Source organism: Amborella trichopoda, chromosome 6 (assembly GCF_054954075.1).
Source record: "Amborella trichopoda isolate Santa Cruz 75 chromosome 6, AtrichopodaSantaCruz75HAP2 v2.0, whole genome shotgun sequence".
Lineage (NCBI taxonomy): Eukaryota > Viridiplantae > Streptophyta > Magnoliopsida > Amborellales > Amborellaceae > Amborella > Amborella trichopoda.
Genome location: NC_142341.1, coordinates 11197379 through 11223243, shown reverse-complemented (window position 1 = coordinate 11223243; position 25865 = coordinate 11197379). Strand labels below are relative to the sequence as shown.

At 35.8% G+C, this 25865-nt stretch overlaps 2 protein-coding genes across 9 annotated transcripts; one reads left to right on the top strand and one right to left on the bottom strand.

Moving 5' to 3' along the window:
• Positions 1 to 3607: 3607 nt before the first annotated feature.
• On the bottom strand, positions 3608 to 24604 carry LOC18438093 (Cytidine/deoxycytidylate deaminase family protein). Of its 8 annotated transcripts, XM_088868575.1 has the most exons (10): positions 24364 to 24604; positions 23468 to 23543; positions 23136 to 23368; positions 21700 to 21751; positions 20638 to 20696; positions 20518 to 20555; positions 14104 to 14167; positions 12426 to 12479; positions 11977 to 12095; positions 3608 to 3780 (listed from the first exon to the last, which is right to left on the bottom strand). In XM_088868575.1, exons 3-10 carry the CDS (start codon positions 23163 to 23165, stop codon positions 3696 to 3698), a joined length of 501 nt encoding a protein of 166 aa, XP_088724701.1. In that variant the 5' UTR covers positions 23166 to 23368; positions 23468 to 23543; positions 24364 to 24604; the 3' UTR covers positions 3608 to 3695. The 8 variants fall into 8 exon arrangements, with proteins under 8 accessions (XP_088724701.1, XP_088724697.1, XP_088724698.1 ...); XM_088868571.1 differs by lacking the exon at positions 23136 to 23368 and having other exon boundaries at positions 3617 to 3780; XM_088868572.1 differs by lacking the exon at positions 23136 to 23368 and having other exon boundaries at positions 3621 to 3780; positions 21700 to 21739.
• Positions 7112 to 10562, top strand: LHCA2 (photosystem I light harvesting complex protein). Its single transcript, XM_006848285.4, has 5 exons — positions 7112 to 7221; positions 8049 to 8213; positions 8334 to 8371; positions 8884 to 9398; positions 10391 to 10562. Exons 1-5 carry the CDS (start codon positions 7163 to 7165, stop codon positions 10406 to 10408), a joined length of 795 nt encoding a protein of 264 aa, XP_006848348.1. The 5' UTR covers positions 7112 to 7162; the 3' UTR covers positions 10409 to 10562.
• Positions 24605 to 25865: the final 1261 nt, after the last annotated feature.

Below are 25865 nucleotides of genomic sequence, written 5' to 3'. Positions count from 1 at the left end.
TGTGAATCGATGATCAAAAAATATATTAAAAATAAATAAAACAAAAACAAAAATATTGATTTATGGGGGATTAAAGGGGATCCAAGGAGACATTCGATAGCATTAAAATATATATATTAAAGAGGGGGTTTCAAGGGAGAACTAGTTTGTTCCCTACTAATTTCCATCCAAATCAACGATTCAGATTGAAAATCATGGAATTTAAAACCACTGATGGATTGTAAAAAACATGTCATGTGTGAAGAGTTTTAGGTTTATCTGAAGATATTCCTTGTGTCCATTGATTGATATGAATATACAGACTTGTCTTTTATAGACAAGTTAAAGATGACACCAATAGAAATTAAATCATAGACATCTAAACTATACACATACCATAAAATATATGACACAATATCCTACCCTTCTTTTATTTACTGATTACAATACACTTCTTCTATATTAACGGGATATACAAGATATACTTTCCTTTCACACTCTCTTGCAAACTTAAAATGTTATGAAAGAGAGCAGCTGGAGTTTGAACATCAAGTTGTGGAAACAAGCAGTTGGATCTTCAGGTGCATATCCAGATTGCTTGATCAACAAGCACATAAAGCAGTGGCGAATCAACAAGCTTCAAGACCATATGGCTTCATGAACTCTTGGAAAATATCAAACAGATCAGAGAGTCGAAATACAACTCGATGTAGAGACATATCATATAGTCGAAACACAACTCGGTAGAGAGACCGATCAGCGAGTCGAAACACGACTCGGCAGAGAGGACAAATCAGAGAGTCAAAATAGAACTCAGCAGAGAGTCGAAACACGACTCGGCAGAGAGGACAAATCAGAGAGTCAAAATAGAACTCAGCAGAGAGTCGAAACACGACTCGACAGAAGTTGCATCCACTGGGTGAGCAACAGATTCGTCTGAGTAATGGACACAACTATGATGATTTGAGCTTTGATACCATGTAGAGTTTTAGGTTTCTCTTAAGAGACTCAGTATCCATTAATGGTATAAATGTACATACTTGTCTTTTATAGACAAATTACAGATGACACCAATAGAAACTAAATCATAGACACTTAAACTATACACAAACTTACCATAAAATATGACAATTTCCTACCCTTCCCATTACTGATTACAATATTCTCTTTCTATATTAACCGGATATACAATATATACGCTTTCCTCTCACGTCATGGAATGTGAAAAAATAAGTGATCATTTAGCTCTATAAAAAAACTGAGTCATTGGGTACTAATACCATCATTAAAATGATGGATGGGCAGCAGTATACAGAAGCATCGACTCCCTTCACCCTTCTCAGAGTTAGTGTAATGCGATTGTGTGATTGTGGTCGGGATTAGGATTGGGATTAGGGGTGTTGAGGAGTGGGGTGGTCGGGATTTCGGTTCGACGAACTGTAGAATCACCCCGATTTTCCAGGTTTTTAATTTTTTATAGAATTTATGTCATCTGTACGCCAATCTGATTCAATGCCCGTCAAGCAAAACCGTTATCGTACTAAGTGCCCGATTCCGATTCTTTAATCACAAGGTGCCAATCACTTAAATTCGGAAGTTGGGCGGATATCTAACAAATACAGGTCCTACTCACTTGTCACTCGATTAAAATGGACAGCATGGTCATCTATAATCCACTGGATAACATAGTATACCCCATATACTGAAGAAGATTACAGGATTTGTCCCTAATTTACATCAAAATATTCTTGTGGAAGGATTGTACAATTACCGATTATGAGCAACCATCGCGAGTACCAGTCGTGTGTGTTTTCGTATTGACAAACAAAATTGGGAAAAAGAAAAAGCGTTGCTCCTCAGTCATTTTGGCTTTGAAGAAAATATTATTATTATTTTTTTTTTATTTTTACCTTTTTTTTTGAAATGGTGACTAAAGGAAAATATTGTTATCAAATAATGTATTTCAAAACATTATGGGATACTAAGATAAAAAGATATCCAACATTGACTTATAGGGCATGTTTGATACCATGAAGTTCAAACACAAGAAGCATAAGTTTTAATTTACTGTAGTATATCTTGTTGGATAACATGAAAGTACTATAGGAAACTGGAAATAATAAATCTTATGTTCATAAATTCGCAGCTTCTACCCCGTGTGGCCCTATGGAAGTTCGATTAGGCTTTTAGAAAGTTCGCCTTTTGCTTCTTTTTCATTTTGTATGTCCTTTCTCTCTCTAAATTTCTCTTAACTATTTTTCTCTCTAACCATGTTTTTCCACTCTAAAAGACTTTCTCTAACCATGCTTCCTCTCTCTAGTTTTTCTTACTCCTTTCTCTCTCTAGCTCTTTTATCTAATAACTCTTATTCCTTTCTCTCTAGCTCTTCTACCTAATAGTGTCCTTTCTCTAAGTTCATTCTCTCTCTAGATCCAGTTCGAAAAATCGGCCACCTTATTGCTTAGGCAGCCGCCTAGGCAAAAAAAAATTAAAAAACAATTTTTCGCCTAGGCACAGTCTGGGCAGGTATTATGCGCCCTGCTTCTGGGCGCCCACCTAGGCACTATTGTCTAGGTGCCCGCCTAGGCACCGCCTCGTGACAACTTGTAGGAGGCAAAAAAAAACCCTCAATGAGGGTAAAAAATTTAATTTTTTCTCCTCAAAACCCTCAATAGAAAATTTATGGCCTATAAGGTGAGAAAAACCCCCAAAAACCACTCTTTTATGATTTATCAAAAATGGATAAATTTTTATTTTTCCGCTTTTTTCCCAAAACGAGACAATAATAGTTCATGGGTGGATTTGGAACTTTTAGTAATTGATTTTGAGAACTTTTTGTGACACAATAGATGAGGTTTGCACAGACATCAATTTGATTTTGATATTTTTAAAATATTATCATATTTGAAAAAGGGTTTTGATTTTATTTTGCTACAACAAATAATGTTATGAATCATGTATTTTTTTTTTTACTTTTTTTTCTTTGAACATTGCTCTAGGTGTACCCTTTGATCGTGTCATTTTTTTTCTCTCTTAATCCTCTATCCAATTAAATGCCCCTTTTCTCTCTTAACTCTTTTTCTCTCTAAATGTGCTATTTATGTAACTCCTTTTCTCTCTCTCTAAATGTGCTATTTATGTAACGCCTTTTTTCTCTCTCTAAATGTGCTATTTATGTAACGCCTTTTTTCTCTCTCTAAATGTGCTATTTATGTAACTCCTTTCTCTTCCTAGCCATGTCCTTTCTCTTGCTAAGTCCTCTCTCCCCTCTTGGGAAACAATGAAGCTCAATCTCTATGAAGCTTTGCTGAACACTACAAAGTATGTCTCTATAGTCGAGAGAAGTGTTATGAAAAACACCAATATGGATTGGAACTACCGTTTATGGATCCGCTGGATAGGTTTTAAAAAGAGCCCAGTCCGATTCCTGCAATATGAACCGATCGATTTAGCCCCATATTTTATTTTTTATTACTCTTTACTTTATCATCAAATTTTTATTTTTTCAATTTATTTTTAATATCTTAGAGGTGGCTCCACAGCCCCCATCCCTACATGAATGGCCCTTTACCTGTCTATGTGGATGACTCTTTACCTACAAGATGGAATGGGTTAAAATCCCATGCCATGTTTTATTATTCTTTGGTTCACAGTTCAAATGGAAAAGTGGTAAGATAAGAAAGGATAGAATCCAAAATGAATCCATTCGAGAAAGTTTAGATGTGGCACCAATAGATAATAAGATAATAGAGAGTAGATTTAAGTAGACTGGTCATGTGTGGTGTTAACCCAATACAACACCTGATAAGAAGTACAAGTTAGTTCGAATAGAAGGATTGAAATTGACAAGGAACAAACCGAACAAGACATGGTTGGAAATAGTACGAAAAGACATGGAGACTTATGATCTCTTTGAAAATATAACTTCAAATAATACAGAATGACAAATCAAAATTTATGTAACCAGTCCCAATTAATTGAAAAAAGACTATGATGATGATAGTTCGCAGCTCTTTACCCACCTCCTTAATGTGGGAAAAATGTTATAATTTTAAAACACAATAAGCTTGAATATTATAAGTCTCTTAAGTTCTTTGTGTATCATGTAAGCGAAATAAAATTTTGAATAAAAACTAGTTTCTTGTTTAAAACTTTAAATAGAACAAAATAACAATTAATTTTATTGTTTTAGGTTGGACATTCACTCCACCCTTCAATAAAACGTAATTTACTTCATTGTCAAAACATATAGAGTAAAACCTACTTTCACTTGTGTAAAAACATCCTTTTCTTTTTACTTTGTTTTTTTTCTTCTTTTTCTTTTCTTTTCCTTTTAATATTTATTTAGCCTCCATAAAGATTATGCACAAAATAAAACCTATTTTTACTTGTGTGTTTTCTTCTTGTTTTTTTTATTTTTTATTTTTTTTTTCTTTTCAATATAGATTGTGCGCTTAATATTTTTCCTTGTTTTTTTTTTTACTTGCTTTTTTATTTTGTTGTGCTAAAATCTATATATTTTTGGTAAAATAATAAAAAACGATGATATAATACTCTATTTTTTTAAGGGATTATATACAAAATAATCCAATGTGATATTTGATAGCTTGAGTACATTACAAAGTTCAAAAAAATTTCTTTTGAAGTTAGCAGCTACCTAATTTCACATCAATGGTCAAGATTAATTGAAACTATCTTATATCAAAGATAAATGGTTTCATTGGATACTATTCTTTTTTAAAACATAAAAAACTAAAACTCTTAAGAAATTTAAACAATTTGAATAATGTTCAAGGCTGGATTGATCTAAATCAGCCGATCCAGACTGCCAATCCATCGATCTGCCAATCCGGTTTCCGAACGACCAATCTGCTCCCCCATCCAGGTTTTCTACACTGGTTGAGAACTTCCGCAAGCTATAAAACTAAGTATTTTTAGAGGAAAAAGTTTATATAAGGTTGCCACTTAAACATGTAAAATTAAATATGCACCTCAAAAATCCATCGGAAAAGGTTGTTTTAATGTTTAAAACCATCTAATTGATCATCTCGACATCAAAATGTATGAATATGGAAAAAAAAAGATTGAGTCCTAAAAATAGTGTATCTTGCAACATATTATCTAAGCCGTTTATTTCAAGATTTTCATATGTTTATAGATCTACTTGATTTAAACCTTTGTTGGACTTTAAAATTTTATAGGGAAAATTACAAAAAACCCCCCAAAATGAAATTTTTACATACTTTACCCCCACCCAACTTTTTCTAGCAAATACCCCCATACAAAAGTTCATTTTTTTGGATAAAAATACCCTTCCCTCACATAACAAATTATTTTCATTGGAGAGGGCGGTTTGGCAATTATTTTTGCTGGAATGGCCGATCTAGCATTTCATAGTGGCGGTCCGATGATTATTTTTTGCTGGAATGGGCAGTTTGACGTTTTAAATTTGCAGTCCAACTTGAATGAGCAATTCGACATTTTGAAACAGCCGGCGTTTTGAAATGAGCAATCGAGCATTATACAAGTGTGGTCCGATGTTTCTTTTATTGGGATCCGAAAATGATTTATTACATGAGGGAAGGGTATTTTTATCCAAAAAACATTTTGTATAGGGGTATTAGCGGGAAAACATGATTTTTTGTGGAAAGTTGCTAAGAAAAGTTGAGTGGGTAAAGTGCGTGAAAAGTCAATTTTAAGGGGGTTTTGCAATTTTTCCAATTTTATAATGGAAAAAGATTATATAAGGTTGCAACCTTAAAATGTAGAATTATAGATGCACCTCAAAAATCCATCGGAAAAGGTTATTTAATATAGGAAAACCCTCTAACTGATCATCTCGACAATAAGATGTGCGCTTGTGAAAAAAGAAAAGATTTTGAGTCCCAAAAATAGTGCATATTGCAACACATTATCTGAACCGTCCATTTTCAAGATTTGAATATGTTTATAGATCTATTTGAGTTTGACCATTTTTGGAGTTTAAAATTTTATAATTATATATGAAAAAAGAATTTTAGATAATCATAAGAATTTTTTAGAGAAAAATTATATGTTATGATAAAAATTGGAAGTGCGCCTTAATGGGATTGTTTAAGGTTGCAACCTTATAGAAACCACCTTTTTTATAATTAGATATGAAAATAGATTTTCAAATAAGGAAAAAGTTTATATAAGGTTGCAACCTTAACATGTAGAATTACAGATGCACCTTAAAAACCTATAAGAGAATGTTGTTTTAATGTTGAAAAACTCTCTAATTGAAAAAAAAAAAAAAAGAAAAAAGATTGTGAGTCTCAGAAATAATGCATCTTGTAACACATTATCTAGACCGTTCATTTTCAAGATTTTTATATATTTATAGATCTACTTGATTTTGACCATTTTTTAAGTTTAAAATTTTATAATTAGATAATAAAATAGATTTTGAGATAATCCTAAGAATTTTTTTACACCAAAATTACATATTACGATAAAATTTGGATTGTTTAAAGATGCAACCTTATAGAGACCGCACCCTTTCAGACAATCCTAATAGTTTTGTACACCAAAATGATAAAATTTGGAGGTACATCTTGGATTGTTTAAGGTTGCAACCTTTTAGAACTTTCGGATATGAATAATTCAAGTTTCCGACACCCTAGAACTTCCACGTTTCAGTAAAGCCCCCGACACTAACTTAAAATTAACGAGCGAGACTTTCCAAAGGCCGTGTCCACTCTTCTTTAACATAGATGGTGAACATTTTAGATCCTGTTTAATTGAAGTGGCGGAGACCAATCGAGTGGACCAACGGAATTTTCCAAAATCAGAGGACTAGTTACGATAATACAGCACCAAAATTAGGGCCATCTTGATATTTTCCATAATTTGAACAAATACGCTTGAAGCCCTAAACATTTGAGAAAATACCTATAACAAGGAAGAATCCAAAAGATCCACATTTGCCCCAACAAGAACCACCAGCTCCTCATTGTACACTTCAGCATGGATCTAGAGGCTGGGGGGCTCATATTAGATTCCGTGTGCCGCGTGTCAACACCTGATCCAATCAGAAACACATCTCCTATCTCCATTGGATAAGCCCCTTCCATGCTTACAAATCCAATACCCTCTCCCACTGTCAAAAACTGAGAAAGGAAAAACCAGGAGAGAAAAAAGAGAGGAAAAGGTAGTTGCAGAAATGGCCTCTGTTTGTGCATCTTCTTCGACAATCGCTGCTGCGACCATCTCCGCTTCCAGGTAAAAAGACTTCTCTCTCTCACTTTAGATTGTTGGTCTCACTCTATTATACTTTGATCACAGAATTTCATAAAAATTTATTACTCTAGAAGTCTAAAACCTTTGAACTAGTTGTGATACTTTTGACTTCTCACTGAGCATTGCTTCTTGCTTCGAGAGTTTCTTAAAATTTTCTCAATCTAGAACTATTTAATGATCACAGAATTCTCAATCTAAAACTATTCCATAAAATTCTCACTTTTGGATTGTTGGCTCTCAATTGAGTATATATTTGATCACAGAATTCCATAGAAATTTGTTAATCTAGAAGTCTATGGCCTTTCAGTAGTCATGACAACTTTGACTACTCATTCAAAATCCTCTTTTGCTTCAGAGAATTTGATTTTATTTTTTCTCGATTCAAAACTCTTTCAACAGCTTGAGTTCATTCTAGAATACTTTTCTTGTCAAAAACTGTCTGCATTTTCTTGCCCCAAAACCATCAACCACAGTACAATCATAACTCATGGGAACTCACCCCAAGCTTCCCCCTTGAAAAGGAACATCTGAATCTTCTTACTTTAAAAATCTTTGACCATCATAATACATTATCTACTTCCATGTGAATAGAAATTGCATGAAACATCCTCACTTTTGAATCCCTCAATCATGATACTAACCTACACCTACTTGGGTCTCACATCGTACGAAATCTCACCCTATAAGGATCATCTAAAAGTGGGAGACTTTTTCTCTTAGTAGTTTTCACTTGCAAACATTTAAAAAAAGAAAAAGGTTCTCATGTACAAGAAAGTCTCTAAATTTTATTATATTGTCATATGGTTCAGCTCTCAGAAGAATGTTAAAGCTTCCTTCTTGGGAGGAAGGTCACTTAGACAGGGCAAGGTATGGGTTCCTGTCTCCAGGAGATCCCTGACAGTGTCTGCAGCTGTTGCCTCTGAAAGGCCTCTCTGGTTTCCTGGCAGCACCCCTCCTGAATGGCTTGATGGAAGGTGAATTGGTTTTTGAGAGAGAGAGAGAGGGAGAGTTTGCACATAGAGAAAAGGGTTTCTATTCTTTTCATCTGCTATGAGTGATTTCTCGCATTGATGTATTCGATTATTTGAATACAGCCTTCCTGGAGACTTCGGGTTCGATCCTCTTGGGCTTGGTATGTGTTGTATCCATAATGTTATTTATATTTTCTGAAATTTTCTTGATTTTATTAAATATACCTACTCTTATGGACTTCCACCAAATAATTGTGATCACGACTTCATGATAATAGAAAGAGAATCCTCGTTCTTCTAGATGACACTCACTAGGTTCATATTATTTTCTCGCCATGTCTTTTGTACTCCTCATAAGGACTCTGGAACACTAGTTTCTTCATTTAATCACTACAATTTGCTAGTACTAGTACAGTATTACTAATATTAACATTACCATACTACAGAAACATAGTTTACTTTCCTCATCAGATTCAAAGATTAAGTGCAATTCTTGCTTCTGACCACTGCCACTGCTACTGCTCATGTTGCTACCCCTGTTGCTATTACTGCAAGTACCATTATTACCATATATACAAAACTACCATATATACAAAACTGATAGATTTCTTCTTAACAAAACATTGAAGACCAATCCCTAAATTTTCTCTCAAGCTCGCTGGTGGACTTGCAGGTTCTGACCCTGAAAGCCTAAGATGGAACCAACAAGCAGAGCTGGTCCACTGCCGGTGGGCTATGCTTGGTGCTGCAGGCATCTTCATCCCTGAATTCCTTACAAAATTGGGCATTCTCAACACCCCCTCATGGTATACAGCTGGTGAGCAAGAGTACTTCACCGATACCACCACCCTCTTTGTAGTTGAGCTCATATTCATCGGTTGGGCTGAGGGTAGAAGGTGGGCCGATATCATAAAGCCAGGGTGTGTCAATACTGACCCAATCTTCCCTAACAACAAGCTTACGGGCACCGATGTGGGTTACCCAGGTGGCCTATGGTTTGACCCACTTGGTTGGGGATCTGGGTCACCTGAGCAGCTTAAGGAGCTAAGGACTAAGGAGATCAAGAATGGGAGATTGGCTATGTTGGCAGTCATGGGTGCATGGTTCCAAGCCGTCTATACAGGCACTGGACCCATCGATAACCTTTTTGCCCACCTTGCTGACCCTGGCCATGCCACCATCTTCAGTGTGAGTACTCTGTTTGATCATTCTACCTTATGGTTTTCATTTTTGGACCCTTTGACCTGATGTAATTGGGTGTCACACCATTGACTACAAGCCAAGGGACAAATCTCTTTGTGCTTGTCTAGCAAATTTCTTCATAAAAACTTACAAATTTATTATGAACCTATTTGTTTTCACGTGTATGTATGCATCTATGCGTGCATTAGTGCAATTGTGTGATGTGAGACTCATGGATGATTACATGCATGCACATATATGTGTTAGATTATATGAACATGCATGTATCAATAGGTAAGCATGGTTACATTCATATAAGTATCAATGATTGCCTATGCATGAACTTGTATGCACGTGTAAGATCATGTATATATAAATTATGACGGTGTGCATGCATATTACTACCTTTATTGTGACTATTATCTAGTATGCAATAGAAGTTGCAGAGGCATACATGGAGAGGTGTTTATAATTGTGTGCTTTCATGCCCCAGTTGTTTCTTAGGTTATATGCATGTATATATTTGTATGCATGAAAGTCGTGTACATGCATACACGATTGAGTAAATACTAGGCAACCATGATTATCCTATGTATAAATAATGCATATGTCTGGGTGTGTAAACATAAGATATAAGTGCACACATGTTTAAGCATTATGCACCAGTATGCATCTTATTTGCTTCTAGGGCTTTCCCACTATCATATGATATGTAATTACAATGTCCCACACCTAATTATCGAAACTGTGCATTGAATTCACTGCTCAATCTTTAGATATACATGTCTGTAGTTTGTTAGTATCAACATGTGGTTTGGGGATGTCCATGTGCACTAGTGTAGAGGTGTTTGTTTCTCTCTCTCTGGAAGTTCACGTCCATGTGTAGCATGGAAGTACCTCTCTCTCTCTCTCTCTCTCATATGTGCGCGGATGTAGGCATATCATTCTATATGTTTATCTAACAAGGCTTTAACTCCACCAATTTTTCTGTTGTTCAGGCCTTCACCCCTAAGTGAGGAAAGGTACATCGGCTTTGGAGGTATTGCTGGATCAGAAATCAGACATGGCTGTAATATTTTGACTGGATCAGGAGTTGTATTTCTAAGGAGGAGGACTTGTAATGTAATCCTGGATTGGAGTGTATGTATTTATATAATTTGTTTAAGTTCACTGTATCTGTCATAGCAGTTCTGCTCTTAGCATAGTGGTTTGGGCCTCAAACTTCTCGAGGTACATTTGGTAACTAGAAGCAAGGGATTTCCTGAAATCTGGAAGCTAGAACTGTGGATATCTGGAAGTTTTCGAATACCTTCTTGATAATGTCTACAAGTTCTCAACTACAGAACAAGCTCCATGGAAATCTAAGAACGCTTCACGGAGACTAGGCTTCACACACACACACACACCAAACAGGGCACAGTTAGACAGAGAGGACTTGAGGACTTTGAGAGAGAGAGAGAGAGAGAAATGATATAGTAAGAGCAAGGGCACATCTAGAGAGACAGGTTTTATAGAGATAAGGGACACTGTTAGAGAGAGAGGAGAGCTTAGAGAAAAAAGACATGATTAGGAAGAGGAAAAAGAGTAAGAGAGAAATAGCACAGTTGGAGAGACAATGGAGTTAGAAAGAAAAGACACAATTAGAAGACTTAGAGAGAGTGAGAAGATAGTTAAAAAGAGGAATTAATGAAAGAAAGGGCATGATTAGAGAGAAAGGACATGATCAAAGAGAGGATTTAGAGAGAGAAAGGGTGTAATTAAAGAGAGGATTTAGAGAGAGAAAGGGTGTAATTAAAGAGAGGATTTAGAGAGAGAAAGGGCGTAATTAAAGAGAGGATTTAGAGAGAGAAAGGGCATGATTAGAGAGACAATTTAGAGAGTTTTAGAGAGAGAGAGAGAGAAAGAGAAAGAAAGAAGGGGGACATGGCAAACAATACAAAAGACGAGGATTAAAAAGATGAGGTGAACTTCCTAAAATGAGGAATGCAAACTTGGGACTCTAATTCCATGTTCACTAATGCAGAAGTTAAAACAGCAAAAATGGTGAACAGAAATTCCACCCCAAGGACATTTTTTCCCCTAAATATACTAATATTTTAATAGAAAATGCAATTGCTCTCTAATGAAGACAACTTTGGTTAGAACATCTCTCACCATGTGCCTAAGGAAATATAAAACAAAGACAGGGTTCGTATTCAGCCATATAAGGATGTGACATTCCTTCTGACGAGTGAACACCATTAATCAATATGGGTAGATACACAGAATGGGAGCAGAGCTATACAACAAGACCTTAATGCTTGCCTCCCCAAGAAAGTACATATGATACACAACTTACTCAAAATAGCACCGTGACCACAGGATTTAATCCAGATTCCATGCAAGAGTAAAAGAGTTAAAAAAAGACCAGTCGTACTAGTATTTCATCCGAAAATAGACAATAGGAATCTGAAGTTATTCAAACTGTATTACTATTTGTTGCATCTCTGGTTGATGCTTCCTCACCTGCATAATTCTCTAGTCTGAGTAATTGTCTAAGAACTTATACTATCTATTGTAAATTTAAGAAGGAAGCACAGTTTACCTTGATTCCTGCCATTGATAACATTCTATGTGAAGCAATATATGCAGCATCCGAGTTATCCAATTTCTTTTCAATGAAGTAGATGACTTCAGAGACACCTGACTGCAATAAGCAGTTTCCTTTACAATCATGAAGCATGGTTCAGGTCTTTTCCATGTACACAAATAACTAGAAAAGCAGATGTAATGTGAATGTGTTCTCAGGAAAGTGTGTCAGAACATATATAGGGTTGAGAGGTGAAAGGAACTGCAAATTATAAATGATTAATGAAAAGCTACACCGAATTGGCTCATGCTTAATATGTTAAAAACAGAATATGTAACATGCTTCGATAAACTAAAGAAAACAAAGAGATACTAGAAATGAATGACAAGAAGTAGAGAACCAGAACTAATTTGAGTTTATACCATCGAAGTCATGTCAGATAGTAAATATATAGTCCCACAAACCTGAATTATAACCTTGGCACATTCATTGCAAGGGAACATTGTAACATATAGCCTCTGCACAAGCAACAGTTTAATTATAAAAAAAAAAATTACATTACCTGTTCTCGTAGCAAACATAAAAAGTAGATCTAAAGAAAGGATAATACTAATTAATTGGCAATTGAAAGCAAGAAGTGCAATTGTAGTTACCAGTCATCTAACAGATACAGTACCACTTCCCCCTCCCCCCCGAATGACTACATACACTTTCTAAGTTTAATGGGCCATGATTTTTATCTAATCAATCTGTAGTAGAAGATTTGGAAATATAATGATCTAAAATATGAGAAAGAAAGAACAAAGAATCCATGACTAAAACCGAGAAGGCACTACTGGAGCAGGGAATACTGCCATCCCAGTGAGCATCAAATTTACAGAACGTGGCACCTTGTTCCTTAACTTACTGAATAGAAGCCCTTTCAATCCTAGGGAGGTTTGCAACAAGAAATGGGTGCTCTTTATCATTCTTGGAACAATGGAACCCATCATTTATCAGGATTAAAACCATCAGGAAGCCCCTTCAAAGGGGCGCTGATATCCTGGGCCATCACGAAGGTTTGCGAGAAATTTTGGAGATTGAGGACTGATAGAAAGCCAATAATGGAGAAAACTCCCAGCACGCAAGACCATATTTGGAGAAGATAAAGTGGAGATACCCCTAAAACATTATGTGTGGTGATTGAGGACTGCTGCTTGGGTCTTTACAACCAGATTTTCCAAGGAAAGTGAAGGAGTTCTAGGCCAAAATATAAAAGAGGAATGAAGGGGTGGCAGAAAAGAGACCAATTCATGAGAGAGCTGGGTAAAAGGGACGATTGAAGCATCCATGGGGTCTTGAGGTGGAAGATGGAGAGATTACAGGTGTAGTTAAATTCATGAGCAATAAAATGCCCTACATTAGTAACCCAGTCAATTCTGAGAAAATTACACCATAGTCATTCCTCCTAGAAAATTTAGAACAATTCATTATCTCATACATATGGGAATTCCAGTGTTGCAAGCACAAAAATGCATGGGAGCGGGCAGGCAGATCCACCACCACTTAATTAAGAGGGATGTTGTAATCACTTGAAGGGGTGTGATGAGGATCTCAGTAAGATGAAGGGAAAGGATATGAACACTGGCAGAAGTGTTTGTACAATATATTATGCATGTGCATTGTTTTACCAGTATTTTTCTTAAATACGGAAAATAAGTATTTCTCTTTGTGCAATATATAAATATACATTGTTTTACTTGTGTTTTTCACTTTTTCTATTATTACACATTAAAATAATATGATATTTAGTGTTTAAGGTTTAGGGTTTAGAGTTTAAGGTTTACACTGTGAATTGCCGTTCATTTTAATAATTAAATATTACAATATTTCCATAATTGATACTTATACTTCTTTAATTTATTATTTCTTTTTTTCCAACACTTACGATATTTCATTATTTTCCTCATTTACTTAGTTTATATGGCATTTGTCCCGCTATTTTCAATTTTCCGGACCCCCTGCATAATCTATAGTAATTCCAATGACTTTTAGGTACACTTTTCCTTATTTTCATGAATCAATTTGATGTCCTTGGAGCATCATAGTGGGGCTCAATACTGCAACCTAGTAGTGTCCACCATGAAAAGTATTGGATCTTACCTGTCCAGCGGCAGAGGCATGGTTGGTATTCAATATGGCATTAACTTCAGCATGGCATACATAACTGCAAGAAGGGGAAAACACCCAAGCTACAAATCCGTCAATGTTTTCTATAAAATGTAGTATGCAATAAAATAAAATGAAACCTCAAAGTCTTAGGAAACATGCCTAAAAAGAAACATCACTTCAAGCTTCACATTTTCACAATACAGCAATAGGCCTTGATTTCAATTCTTTAGCTATGGGTAGAAATGAACTCTTAGATGGAGCATCTTTAACCCATTTGCCAGTACAAATGAACCATCAGACATGGACAATAGCTGTTTTCATAGTTAAAATTCTATTTCTCAAGCCAAGGGATAATTGTGGTCCTGAAAATTAACATTTAAATTAAAGTGAAAGCAGTAGGTGGCATAACCACATGTTAAGACCTGGTTTACAAATAGAGATAGGAGCATATGAGACAAAATCAAACGCAAATTGCAGCACAAAAAACACTTCATTCCAAAGAGAAAAAATTAACAAATGGAACGAAATCTAAAGAGAGCACAAAAAAAGGCCATGCAAGTATGGGAATTTAGAAAGGTATATCCTTGGACAAGTAGAGGTGGACGTTCCAAAAAATGCGATGCTTATATTGATTGAGATGTTTAAACAAATATTAGACACCAAACAATGACCAGAGCACATCACACTCGGAGCCAAATTCGACTGTGCATTTCATATCATAGAAACACAGGTTTTTATATCATATACTGGGAATGGAACAATTCCAGATGTTTAATCCTATGTTACAATCTACACCAGTCTACACTTAGACCGAATACCCTTGATTCAAGTCTTGAAACATATACATTTGTTTCTAAGAAAGAAAATATACTGACATATGAAAAAAAGGAATAATACTAATGAGCATATCGGCCCGTATACATGAGTTTAAATGCAGGGATACTATTCCTTGAGTCTGCTCCTTCTTCAGAACGGGCTTCAAGTGGATCACAAGCAAAGTAAGATAAACTTCTCTCTCTCTATCTCAGATATGTTTCAGAAGACAATCCTGAAGTGGACTTTCTTCACACACCGTGTACACAATCACTCTCTATCTCTCTCTAAACACAATGATTCAATCTAACAGAGTCTAACCTCTAAAAATTAAGACTGAAGCAAACCCCAAAAATAAGCGAACCCCTTTCTGATCGATAGACGGGCTTATATAAACTTCATCAGTGGATAACCACCAAACTTCAATTGATAATCACAAAAATCTTCAATGTCTAACCATCTGTTAATCCACATCGCTGGTATTAATCTGCATCTTCACGCGTTGATCTTCATGATGGTAATTACGTTGTTTATCTTGATAACTATATGAATTAAAATCAATCTGTATTTCCGCACAAGTGTCTTCTAATGATAATCACATGCTTCAGTTAATGCTCATCTTCAAAATATTCAAATTCAAACACGCATTCAGTGACATTATGCTCTCATGCACAGGGCACTTCCTCGTGATATCTAGGATAGGAAGCTACCTATTAATAATACATAAATCAGATGGAATGCTTATTAGGGCTGGAGAGTATTGATGGAGATCTATTTTTATTTGAAACAGAAAGAGCTCCACAAGAGATCTCCGGGGCTAGGAAAATGTTGGTTGATAATCCCAATAATGGGAATGGGCAGAGATAATTCTCTCGTAGGGGCGGGTTGGCCAAACTCAAAGAAGCCGAATGGGATTGACCTTCAAAATCAAGAATCAGTTATCTCTTTATCGCCCGTTAGTCAATCTTCTGCAACATAGCTCTGGGATGCCTTCGTAATTCCTCAACCGCTTCCTGATGGTAGATCCATTGAACACGAAATTTAGAGAGATGAAAGAGGACTTAGTGACAAACCTAATGGTCCAAGTTTCGCCTTAAATGGATCACAGATGAGAGATATCGTCCGTCCAAGTTACTATGTTTCTACTAGATATTACATCAGCAAAACCAGTGTATTACGGGTGCAACCGCTTCTATCACATGTATCAAACAATGCCACATCTTTTAAGGGTGATAGGGCATCGAGTCAATAATCTAATGGTGCTGGTCCCATGAGAAAAGCCTTCATATCAAGAGAAAAATCTCAATTTTGGTAACTAGGTGTTAACCTAGTTGTAACATACGGAGTATAAAGCTTTTAAGGTTTTAACTGCCGAGGCATACGGATGATGGGTTAAACCACCTCCAAATGATATGAAACTTCAAAGTGAGGGATATCATGCCTCAAATATGATTTCCTATGAGTCTCAGCTCAATCCCAAGAAAACGTTTTGGGGCATCAGTCAAGGCATATCTTGACCATAGTTAGCAGTTTAGTGACTAATCGCCGAATTTTTCAAAAAAAGGGCGAATTTTTGAAAAATGTTCTAAACGCTGTATTTTTTTAAAGTTCGTAAAAAAAACGCGTTTTTTTTCATAATACCGTTAAAAGCGCGTCTTTATGAGGAACCGAAAAAAAGGGACCACAAAAAAGGTTTTTTTTTTTTTACTTGTAATTTTTTTAGAAACAGAAACAATTGTTTTCCTAATCTATGTAACCTGTAAAAGAACATATTATTTTCACAAAAAAAAATCCGAAAACAGAAATCCCCAATAGATTACGTATTGTTAGGATTTAGGGTTTATGCTATGTTCTTCTTCTTCTTGACAGCCACATTTTCAGATTGAAGGTATGATTTTTTTTTTTTTTTCTTTTTAACTTCAACAAGATGCATATATTAGTAGTTATTGTGCAAAGAAAACACTGTTTATATACAAATCATTGTGTAAAGAAAATTATTGTGTAAAAAAGATAATATAGATGCAGAGTAAAGAATCTTTGTGCAGCATGATTTTCTTTAAAGATGCAGAATAAACAAAATTATTGTGTAAAGAACCTTTCTTTTGCCCTGTAGAAACCCCTGTAATTTTTTTTCTCTCTCTACCTCTTCTTTTATGGGGAATTTCAGAGGTACAATTTGTGCCCTTTCTTCTGCCCTGCAAAAACCCCTGTGACTTTTCTCCTCTCTCTACCTCTTCTTTTATGAGGAATTTCAGAGGTGCAATTTGTGCCCTTTCTTCTGCCCTGCAAAAGCCCTTGTGATTTTTCTTCTCTCTTTACCTCTTCTTTTATGGGGAATTTCAGAGGTGCAATCTGTGCCCTTTCTTCTGCCGTGCAAAAACCCTTGTGGTTTTTCTTCTCTCTCAACTTCTTCTTCCATGGGAAATTTCAAAGGTGCGATTAGTGCCCTTTTTCAATACTACTAGCTGAGGTACTGGCTTGCAAAGTTGTCTCTATCCAGCTGGGACTGGACTCTTTCCCTTGCCTGTGGGATTGCTGCCTGCCCTGCTTCACTCTTGCTTTGAATGAACTGCTCTCTCCATTCACTTCAAAGATGAAGGAGTCATTCTGCCTACGAAAAACCCCTGCGATTTTTCTTTTCTCTGCCTCTTCTTTTATGGGGGATGTTTTAGAGAAAGGAAAGGATGTGTGAGGAGAGAAAAAGAAATGTATGGTGGAGATGCTATCATGATAGTGAAAATGAAAGTAGGGTGAGATAGCGTGAGATGGAAATGTATTGTAGGGTGAGTACAAAGGGATTTTGGGTGAGTACAAAGGGATTTTAGCTTTGACATAATTTTTATTTTTTAGAATTTCAAAATTTCTAACATTTTGACTTATCCGATTTTTTTGACTCCAATTTTTTGAGCCTAGTCGGATATATTGGCGATAGCTTTACATGAAGTGTTTTTGCCAATCCGTATTTTTCATCCGACTTTTTAAAATAAAAACGATTTTTTCCCGATTTTAAGGTAAGCCGATTTATTAAAAGTCCCCGACTTGCTAACTATGATCTTAACTAACGGTGGATACGGATACCGGATTAAACCAATTCCAACGTTTGTCCAATTTGTATAATTCTTGGACACAGCAGCATATTGAGGCCTCATGATATTTTTAAAGATTTTACATCATTATGACATCACATGGCAAGGTATCCTTATTCCCTGTTGATTAAGCCTTATCTCCTTAACTGACGATGAATTAAAAGAGGCATGTCACATCTCATCCAAAACTCCTCCAATATCCAGTGGAGAAGCATATTGATGTCTTAGGAATATATGTGTCTCAGAGTTTCGTCTCAAATTGAAACGTCCTCATAATCTCTTATTATAGACCGTAAGTCATGATGTACAAGCATAACTGACGATTGAATCAGGAAAATATATTATCAAACAGCATGAGGTTCCTCCACATATCACATGGATAGGCATATAGGGGGCCTTAGGAATATATGGATCCTAGAACCTGCTCATAATGAGATGGTTTTAATATCTTTTTTTATCAACCATAAGTCAAAAGATGAACATGCTTGACTAACGGGTCATTGGCATCATATCATTATCGGTCGTAAGTCAAAACATATAGGGGCTGACTGACGAGTCAGGACACTAAAGGCATATTGGAGCCTTCATATGATGAATCCTAGATATATGATATCTTTCATATCATATCTTTACATCAAGGGCATATCTCAGGAGGCTTTATCAAGAACCATGCTCATATCTTATCGACCGTCTATTAAGACAATTATCAAGCATGCGTCAAAAACTCCGCATTATATTGACATCTTCAATTTATCAGTCATTCGTCAAAACACCTTTGCTCTCATATTAACATCTTCAGCTTATCAGGCATCTGTTAGAATGTACTTATTCTCATATGGTGACTAAGGAGCATATTGAACATCCAAGGTATATCTTCAAGGGCTAAGCTTATCCAACTTACACGTATCTTTTATCCATTGCTCGTTAAGACTTTATCCAGCATTCATTAGAACCCTTGTCTTATAATTCCCTCAATATATCGAGCGTTTGTCAAAATGTATCTAGTCCTGTATATGAATAAAAATATACCCAATAAGAGAATGTACAAATAAAGCTAAAATTATTTTCTATATTTTTTACTAAGTTAATAAAAATAAGCTAAAAGAATTTTTGCTAAGCTAAGTTTCTACGTTTATGCTTGGGTATATGGAGCATAATCTTGCTGGACTTGCAGCTAATCCTGGTCTGAAGTTCACTGAGCCACAGATTAAATGTTAGATGGAGCAATTGCTATGTGGGCTCGAACATTGCCCATAGCCGTGGTGTTCTTCACTGGAAAATCAAGGATCGAATCTTCTGACTGAAGCCAGTAGAAGGTGTTCAATTGGCAACCACCTTCCATACTGATCAGAAACAACCACTAACAAATCAGGTAGTAACAGTGTGGCCATCTGAGCTTTTAGTTGGTGTTACAGAGTATGGGGTTGACTGTGAACCTATTGAGCAATAGCTGCATCCATGCCGAATTGCTAGCAAGCAAGCCCATCATGCCAGGCCAATAGAGCTAAACTTCACAAAAATTTCATTGCCAAAGTCTATGTTGTAAATACAAAATGTTAACCAGCAAAACAATAGCAAACCATAAGATCCTGCACAATTTCTCCAAAAGCAAACACAAATAAGGCTTAGAAACAGTGCCAAAATACAAGCCCAAGAGTATCATCACCAAGAGCCAAATAAGGCTAGTTTCTCCATGGAAGTCTCCAACTTGAAAAGAAAACAAGCTTGAAGCCCCTTCACATTTTCCTGAGCTATAGAATACAACCAGAACATCTAATTGCATGGTCCAATGGGTTAAGAGGGAAAAAACTCATTGATATCAAATAGTAATAGTTAATGCAAATAAATTTAAGCAGAATGTGTCATAAATACATCAATTGAAATTTAAAATGTTAAATGGGATAATATCAAATAGTAATAGTTAATGCAAATAAATTTCAGCAGAATGTGTCATAAATACATCAATTGCAATTTAAAATGTTAAATGGCAAGTATATTGCCTGCTTGTAATCCTGAGAAGAAACTCGCTGCAAAGGAAGGCCCTCATTCCATTACTTGGATGAACCCAATTTGATTCCCTTTTTTTCTCCAAGTGCCCATTAAGATGTTAAGACTGGGAGAATAAATTTTTCTCATTGAGTAAAATAATGGAGCCTTCTAGCTTATATTCAAGAAATGCCAGATAAAAGGACACTATTCAGCCCAAGGTTACTATCAACTACAAAGAATTAAGAATACAAGAGAAAGAAAAAGCAAGACTTTCTATACAACTATAATATTTTACCATGGCGTACATAATCTAGCACACCCATAGTCTATCAAATGTTAATAAGAATTATGGCCATTACTGATCAAGTCAGCAATCTACGACTCTGCTATGGGAACATGACAAAAGAGTAATGGGTCTGCTGATGAGCTTCTCCTAAATAAAAAAGCTATCAACCCATTCAAAAAATACTACCAAAAGAGAAATATGGAAAATGAAGCAGTATGAAGCTTAACTTACGGATATTTCGTTTGTAGAGGATCCCCAGTTAAAGATTTCTGAAATAGAATTAGAAAAAACAATGATGCATTAGTCTAGACAGAGAAGTAATAAACATGTAAGCCCTGCAATTGGAATTACCTTGGCCCATGGAAGCTTGTCATCTGAACAGCCCCTTGGGAATCCATTATACCCTATACCTGCCATGAGAAAAACATAAATCAGATCATGACAAATACCAAATATGCCTATCAAATTAGAGATTCCCGGATCTCAAAATGGCCTTATCAACATTCATCTAAATTGGAAGTGGATCTCCCAAGAATGATGTGAAGCCGCTCATGGAGTTGTGGCACCTAAATATGCGAGCTATGTAAATCAACATCTCATGACAAAACTACATTTTGTGTTCTCTCAACTTATAGAATTGTTTAATGATAATAAGAATTCAATATTGCCTGCAATCCTATTTTCCATGAATGGATTGAAAAGCAATGAGATTGACTGGCATATTGTAAGAAAATAGGTCGTTAAAAGGATAAGTCAAACAACTTACATAAGAGTGAAATATCTGCAAACAGATTTGCATAACACCAGTCACACTTTTATTACAGTATAACACTCTTATTATATACAAATCATGTATATAATAAGATAGTGAACAAGGAGATAGTATACAATGTGAGTCCCCACAACTTATGAGGTTTAGAGTTAATGCTAGGCAAAGTTCATAAAAGGGAGAATGGGGTAGAGTTCTTAACTTGGTTAAAATTAAGGTTGTAGATTATGTAAATTTAAGGTTACAAGACATTTAAAATGCATGTTTCATATATCTACATATTTTAACTATATTTTTCAAAAAGCACATCTACAGTGACAAATCAGTGACCCACTTTTTTACACGCAAGGATTGGAAGCATAGCTGTCTTGCTTCCAGTAATGATAAAATCACTGGGAGAGAAAGTGCCACATGGTACAAGTTTCATGCAATAATTGATAAGTAATCAATCGATATCCTACCATACCCAGATAATCAACTAACTTTCCAATTAAACAACTACCACCAAGATCAACACCTTCCAACAGATTTCACTCCAAATCGCCATTCTAGAAGAGCATATGCATTAACAGTAAATTGAATAAAAAATGTAAAGACATGGTGCAAAGCTATTGCATCCACCAATATAATGATATCCATGTTACCGAGTATTATTCCGCTTTGGCTAACCAAACAAGCTCCAACCTGCACACATGGCTATTACAGAAATCAAAATTCCCGTGATTAGCATTAAAAGCTTATAACACAGAATGTATAAAACAAATAAACATTACAGGATTATTAAGAGAAGTTCAATGGAAGCAGACCATATTTTTCCATACTCTCGCAATCGTTTATCAAATAAGTTAGGCACATACTTCAAGGGACCAAAAACAAAAAATGATGAGAAACAAAACTATTTGAAAAGGTTTATGAGTATGCAACTATGAAATCATATAAAAAACCGACTAATAAAGATGATTCAAGAAACGCTTTTAAAATAATAGGACTATGTAAAATGCAAAACTCCCTATATTAAACTCTATTTTACAGTGCAATGAAAGAATTCATAGGAACTAGGTAAACTGCATACTCAGGATATCTGGAATCATTAAATCTTAGAAGCTGTTGATATGAAGAGTAAATCATTCTTAATATCAGTTTGGTGAATAGGCCAACCATGTGGGTGGCAACAAGAAAACCATACATATTGTCATGTCGAATGGCTGCAATATTCTTTGGGCTTTATGAGGTATCCATTAGAAATGCTGAATGTCTCAATATAAGCACCCCATTGTATCTAAGAATAAAAGCTTTGCAGGAAGGCTAATTATTACAGCCATCATAATGAATAAGAAATAGATAAAGAAGGGCTTGCTTTAATAACAAATTCTATACAAGTATATCGGATGTTCCAATAACTTACTTTGACAAATGAATATCTGTGCTTGTAAGCACCAATTTAACCACATCAAGATGCTGCTAAATATACAAGAGGATATAAGATGAATTCTTCCAAATGGATTACTCTACTCTATTTGTAAATCGCTGAACTGACCTTCACAATTTAATTGTGTGAATTACAGTTATGATAGGTTCATATTTTCTGCATTGCATACTTTTAAGCAGTTGATTCATATAACTGAAAAAGCAAGTTGTAGAAGTAATAATCCAGGTTGATCACAATGATAGAAAAATTACGACAAAGGAATGAAGGCCACACTGCCACAGTGCAGTTGAATTCTCAGTTATGTTCTCATTTTAGTAAGATTTCGAGTTCCCAATTCTGTTGCATGCCATAAGGTACATAATCACAATTACTAGGTTGAGAGATCGAACTCCACCCTTGTCCAGAAAAAAAGAAATTCCTATTTGTGGTGTCCTTTACATTACATTCATACCTGAAGGCTTTTCTTTTCTTTTTTTTCTTTTTTTTTTTTTTAGAATGTTGACCTTATTTCATACCTGAAGTTAAGAACATAATTTAAAAAGAAAGCCGAATCAAACTGCAGATATGTCCACCAAGGCAAAAACTTGGGATAAATATCATTAATCCTTGCCAAGCTTTGAATGCATATACATTAACAACATGAATCCTCACCAATCTTGAATGCATAGGAGTTAGAAGCATCAGGATGTGAACATTGATATTCTAAACATTCTTGAGATTGACTTTGATGAAAGGGTTGTTTGAGTGTGATAACCAATATGAAAGTTTGTGAAACAACTGATAGGCATATGGAGTTCCGGTGTTATAAAAATCACCCAAGCCTGCTCGGAACTGGTGGGGTACCGATCCAGGTCCTAGACGTCCCGTTTTGCCCCTCCACAGATCTGTCTAGGTTTAAAGACTTATATGAATAGTTATAATTAAATAAGCCCCACTTCCATTTCACTAATTTGGGGAACTAAAATATCAAAAGGTAAACTCGCCTGCCTATTTGGATCCTTTGAACGCTTGGCCGACAAAAAGGCAATAGCCATGAAATAATCATCCCATGACAAATACCTGGAAAATGAGAGAGAGATGAGAGAGAGAGAGAGAGTAAATCAAGATACATGGGAATCATGAATACGTTGAAAGCTTCTCTATTAGACAACTAAACCAAATAAAGCTATCAATTCACTATGTGAATTTGTTAAGAAAATCAAATGTGTTCCCTATTCAACCAAACCATCAGTTCACAATACAAATTGAACAAGAAAGATTATCCAAACAACATTAACGCAACCAAATGCAGCGGTAGTGTCTAAATCATAGTTTTTTGGAATCAGGAATGTAATCCAGATTGGAAGCAGGAGATCGCGAAAGTCCATAAAACCCTTAGGGAAAGGACCTTCATCCACTGAATGCATCTTCTGGGATCTCAATCCTACCTTTGGGAATTGCGTAAGAAAGTAAAACTGAATTATTTAATTTCACAATTTCCAATGAGAACTAGAATTAAACATCGCAAGCTTATGAAATAGAACAATTTTAAGACTATACGTTTACTAATTAATTTTGATAATATTAAAGAGCCCAATCTTGAAAGTTCAAAGGGTTGGCAATGCCCCTAACCATTTAGGTTCTGAAAGTGGAGATCAGAGATCCAAAAAAAACTAAAATCAAGATCAATCTCCCCGTGTGCCAGAACAAAACTCTGGACTGAGCGAGGCCGATAACAATGGCCTAAATTTTCCCAATTGTATTAAAATAGACTTTGCAATATAAAGGACAGCATAGAGAGAGAGAACTTCTAGCTGTAAACATATCCATCTAGCAAAATAGGGATGTTTAGGGAAGAAGGGAAATGGGAGAACATTTTGATACAATGTGAGAGACTAACCCTTTGCGCTTGGACGGATCGAAGGGGCTCTGCTTAGGACCATCTTTAACGTCATTAAAGGAGGAAGTTGAGAGCTTTCTTGACTTGGAAAAGAAGTGAAAGGCGAACGCAGAGGCAATGCCGCCGGCTATCGCAGCTACTGAGACGAGAGTGACCTCTCTGGACTTCATTTTTGCTATTATCTAATAAAGCAAAAAAAGCCTAGAGCTTTGGCCCTCTCCTCCATTTGTTATGAGCTTTCAGAAAGAGGATGAAAAAGCGGGAAAATCCACTTTTAAAAAGCCGAGTACAGATGATGCCGTCCGGCTCCACCCTAATCGCAGGTGCGTTTTAAATTTCAGTGGGTTTCGGAAAATTTCGGCTGTAATGACGAAACGAAGTGAAATTAAAAAACTACTGCGGCCTGGTTATATTGAGAAGATCATGATTAATGAAGTTTGTGAAATTTACGCAAGTCCTAACTTCATTTTGGAAATTTAAAAGGAAAATGGTTTAACAGGGCTGCAGCATTATCAAAATAAGTAAATCTCCACTTCATAATTCATCCAAAATTGCAAGTCAAAGCATTGGAAAACCTTTACATGGATCATCTCGACATGAAATTATGAAAACCTTTACATCGATGATCTCCACATGAAATTATGGTTATGAAAAAAAAATTAAGATTTCAAACTCGAAAAATAATGTATAGTATAATATATTATCTAGACCGTCTATTTTGCTTTAAAAATAAGTGTTTACAGATTCGTATGGTCTATATTATTTTTTTAGTTTCAAATTTTATTGTCGGTGTTAGAAATTGATTTTAGAGCCCTTGTAGAGATTTTCGCTGCAAAAAGTACTTTTTAGACAAGGATTTGAGGTGAGGCTTTATTCTTAAAAATTTCACACATTCATCCTATTTTTGTCTCTCCGCTTCATCTCTTCTACCTCCCATCCCTTTTCTGTTGTTTTCTCTCGCCGCTTTTCACCTTTTATCAATATCTTTTCCTTAGCTTCCGGCCGCTTTCCCTTCTTTCGACTCTCTTATACCATTAGTAGGTTAACATCTAAGACAGGATTTCCCCTCTTTTTGAGGTTTAACATCATATCAGGTATTTTCTCAGGTATTGGGTGCTTGCCTTGATGGCTTTGAATAGAGTGAATTTAACTAATTAGGTTGACGCCTAAGGTGGAGCTTGACCGGCCTAGTGGACCCTGTGGTTTTGTATGTTCCTTGTTGATGGCTTGAAATTTCTGCGAGTGGTCAGATACATTCTTTGGGGGATCGTTAGAGGTGGATTCTTCATCTCCCCCTTGTTCTGATCCCTCTTCTCCTCACTCACTTTTGTTCATTTGCTTGATAGTCTCCCATTTTCTCTCTCTCTCTCTCTCACTTCTCCTTTGACCTACCATGCTATTTTTGTTATTCTTTTGGGCGCCGTTTCGGCGTTGGTTGTGTGCCGACGCAACCCTGGTATGCGAGGTCTAGACAAACAAGAATGTGTAGGGGAGTTGAGGTT

Coding starts and splice junctions, on each gene's coding strand:
- LHCA2 (XM_006848285.4), top strand. CDS start 7,163: ATGGCCTCTGTTTGTGCATCTTCTTCGACAATCGCTGCTGCGACCATC. Junction 8,214..8,333: donor CCTGAATGGCTTGATGGAAG/GTGAATTGGTTT, acceptor ATTTGAATACAG/CCTTCCTGGAGACTTCGGGT. Junction 8,372..8,883: donor GTTCGATCCTCTTGGGCTTG/GTATGTGTTGTA, acceptor GTGGACTTGCAG/GTTCTGACCCTGAAAGCCTA.
- LOC18438093 (XM_088868571.1), bottom strand. CDS start 24,533: ATGAAGTCCAGAGAGGTCACTCTCGTCTCAGTAGCTGCGATAGCCGGC. Junction 23,544..24,363: donor GATCCGTCCAAGCGCAAAGG/GTTAGTCTCTCA, acceptor CTCATTTTCCAG/GTATTTGTCATGGGATGATT. Junction 12,480..14,103: donor ATGCCTCTGCCGCTGGACAG/GTAAGATCCAAT, acceptor TTGCTTGTGCAG/AGGCTATATGTTACAATGTT.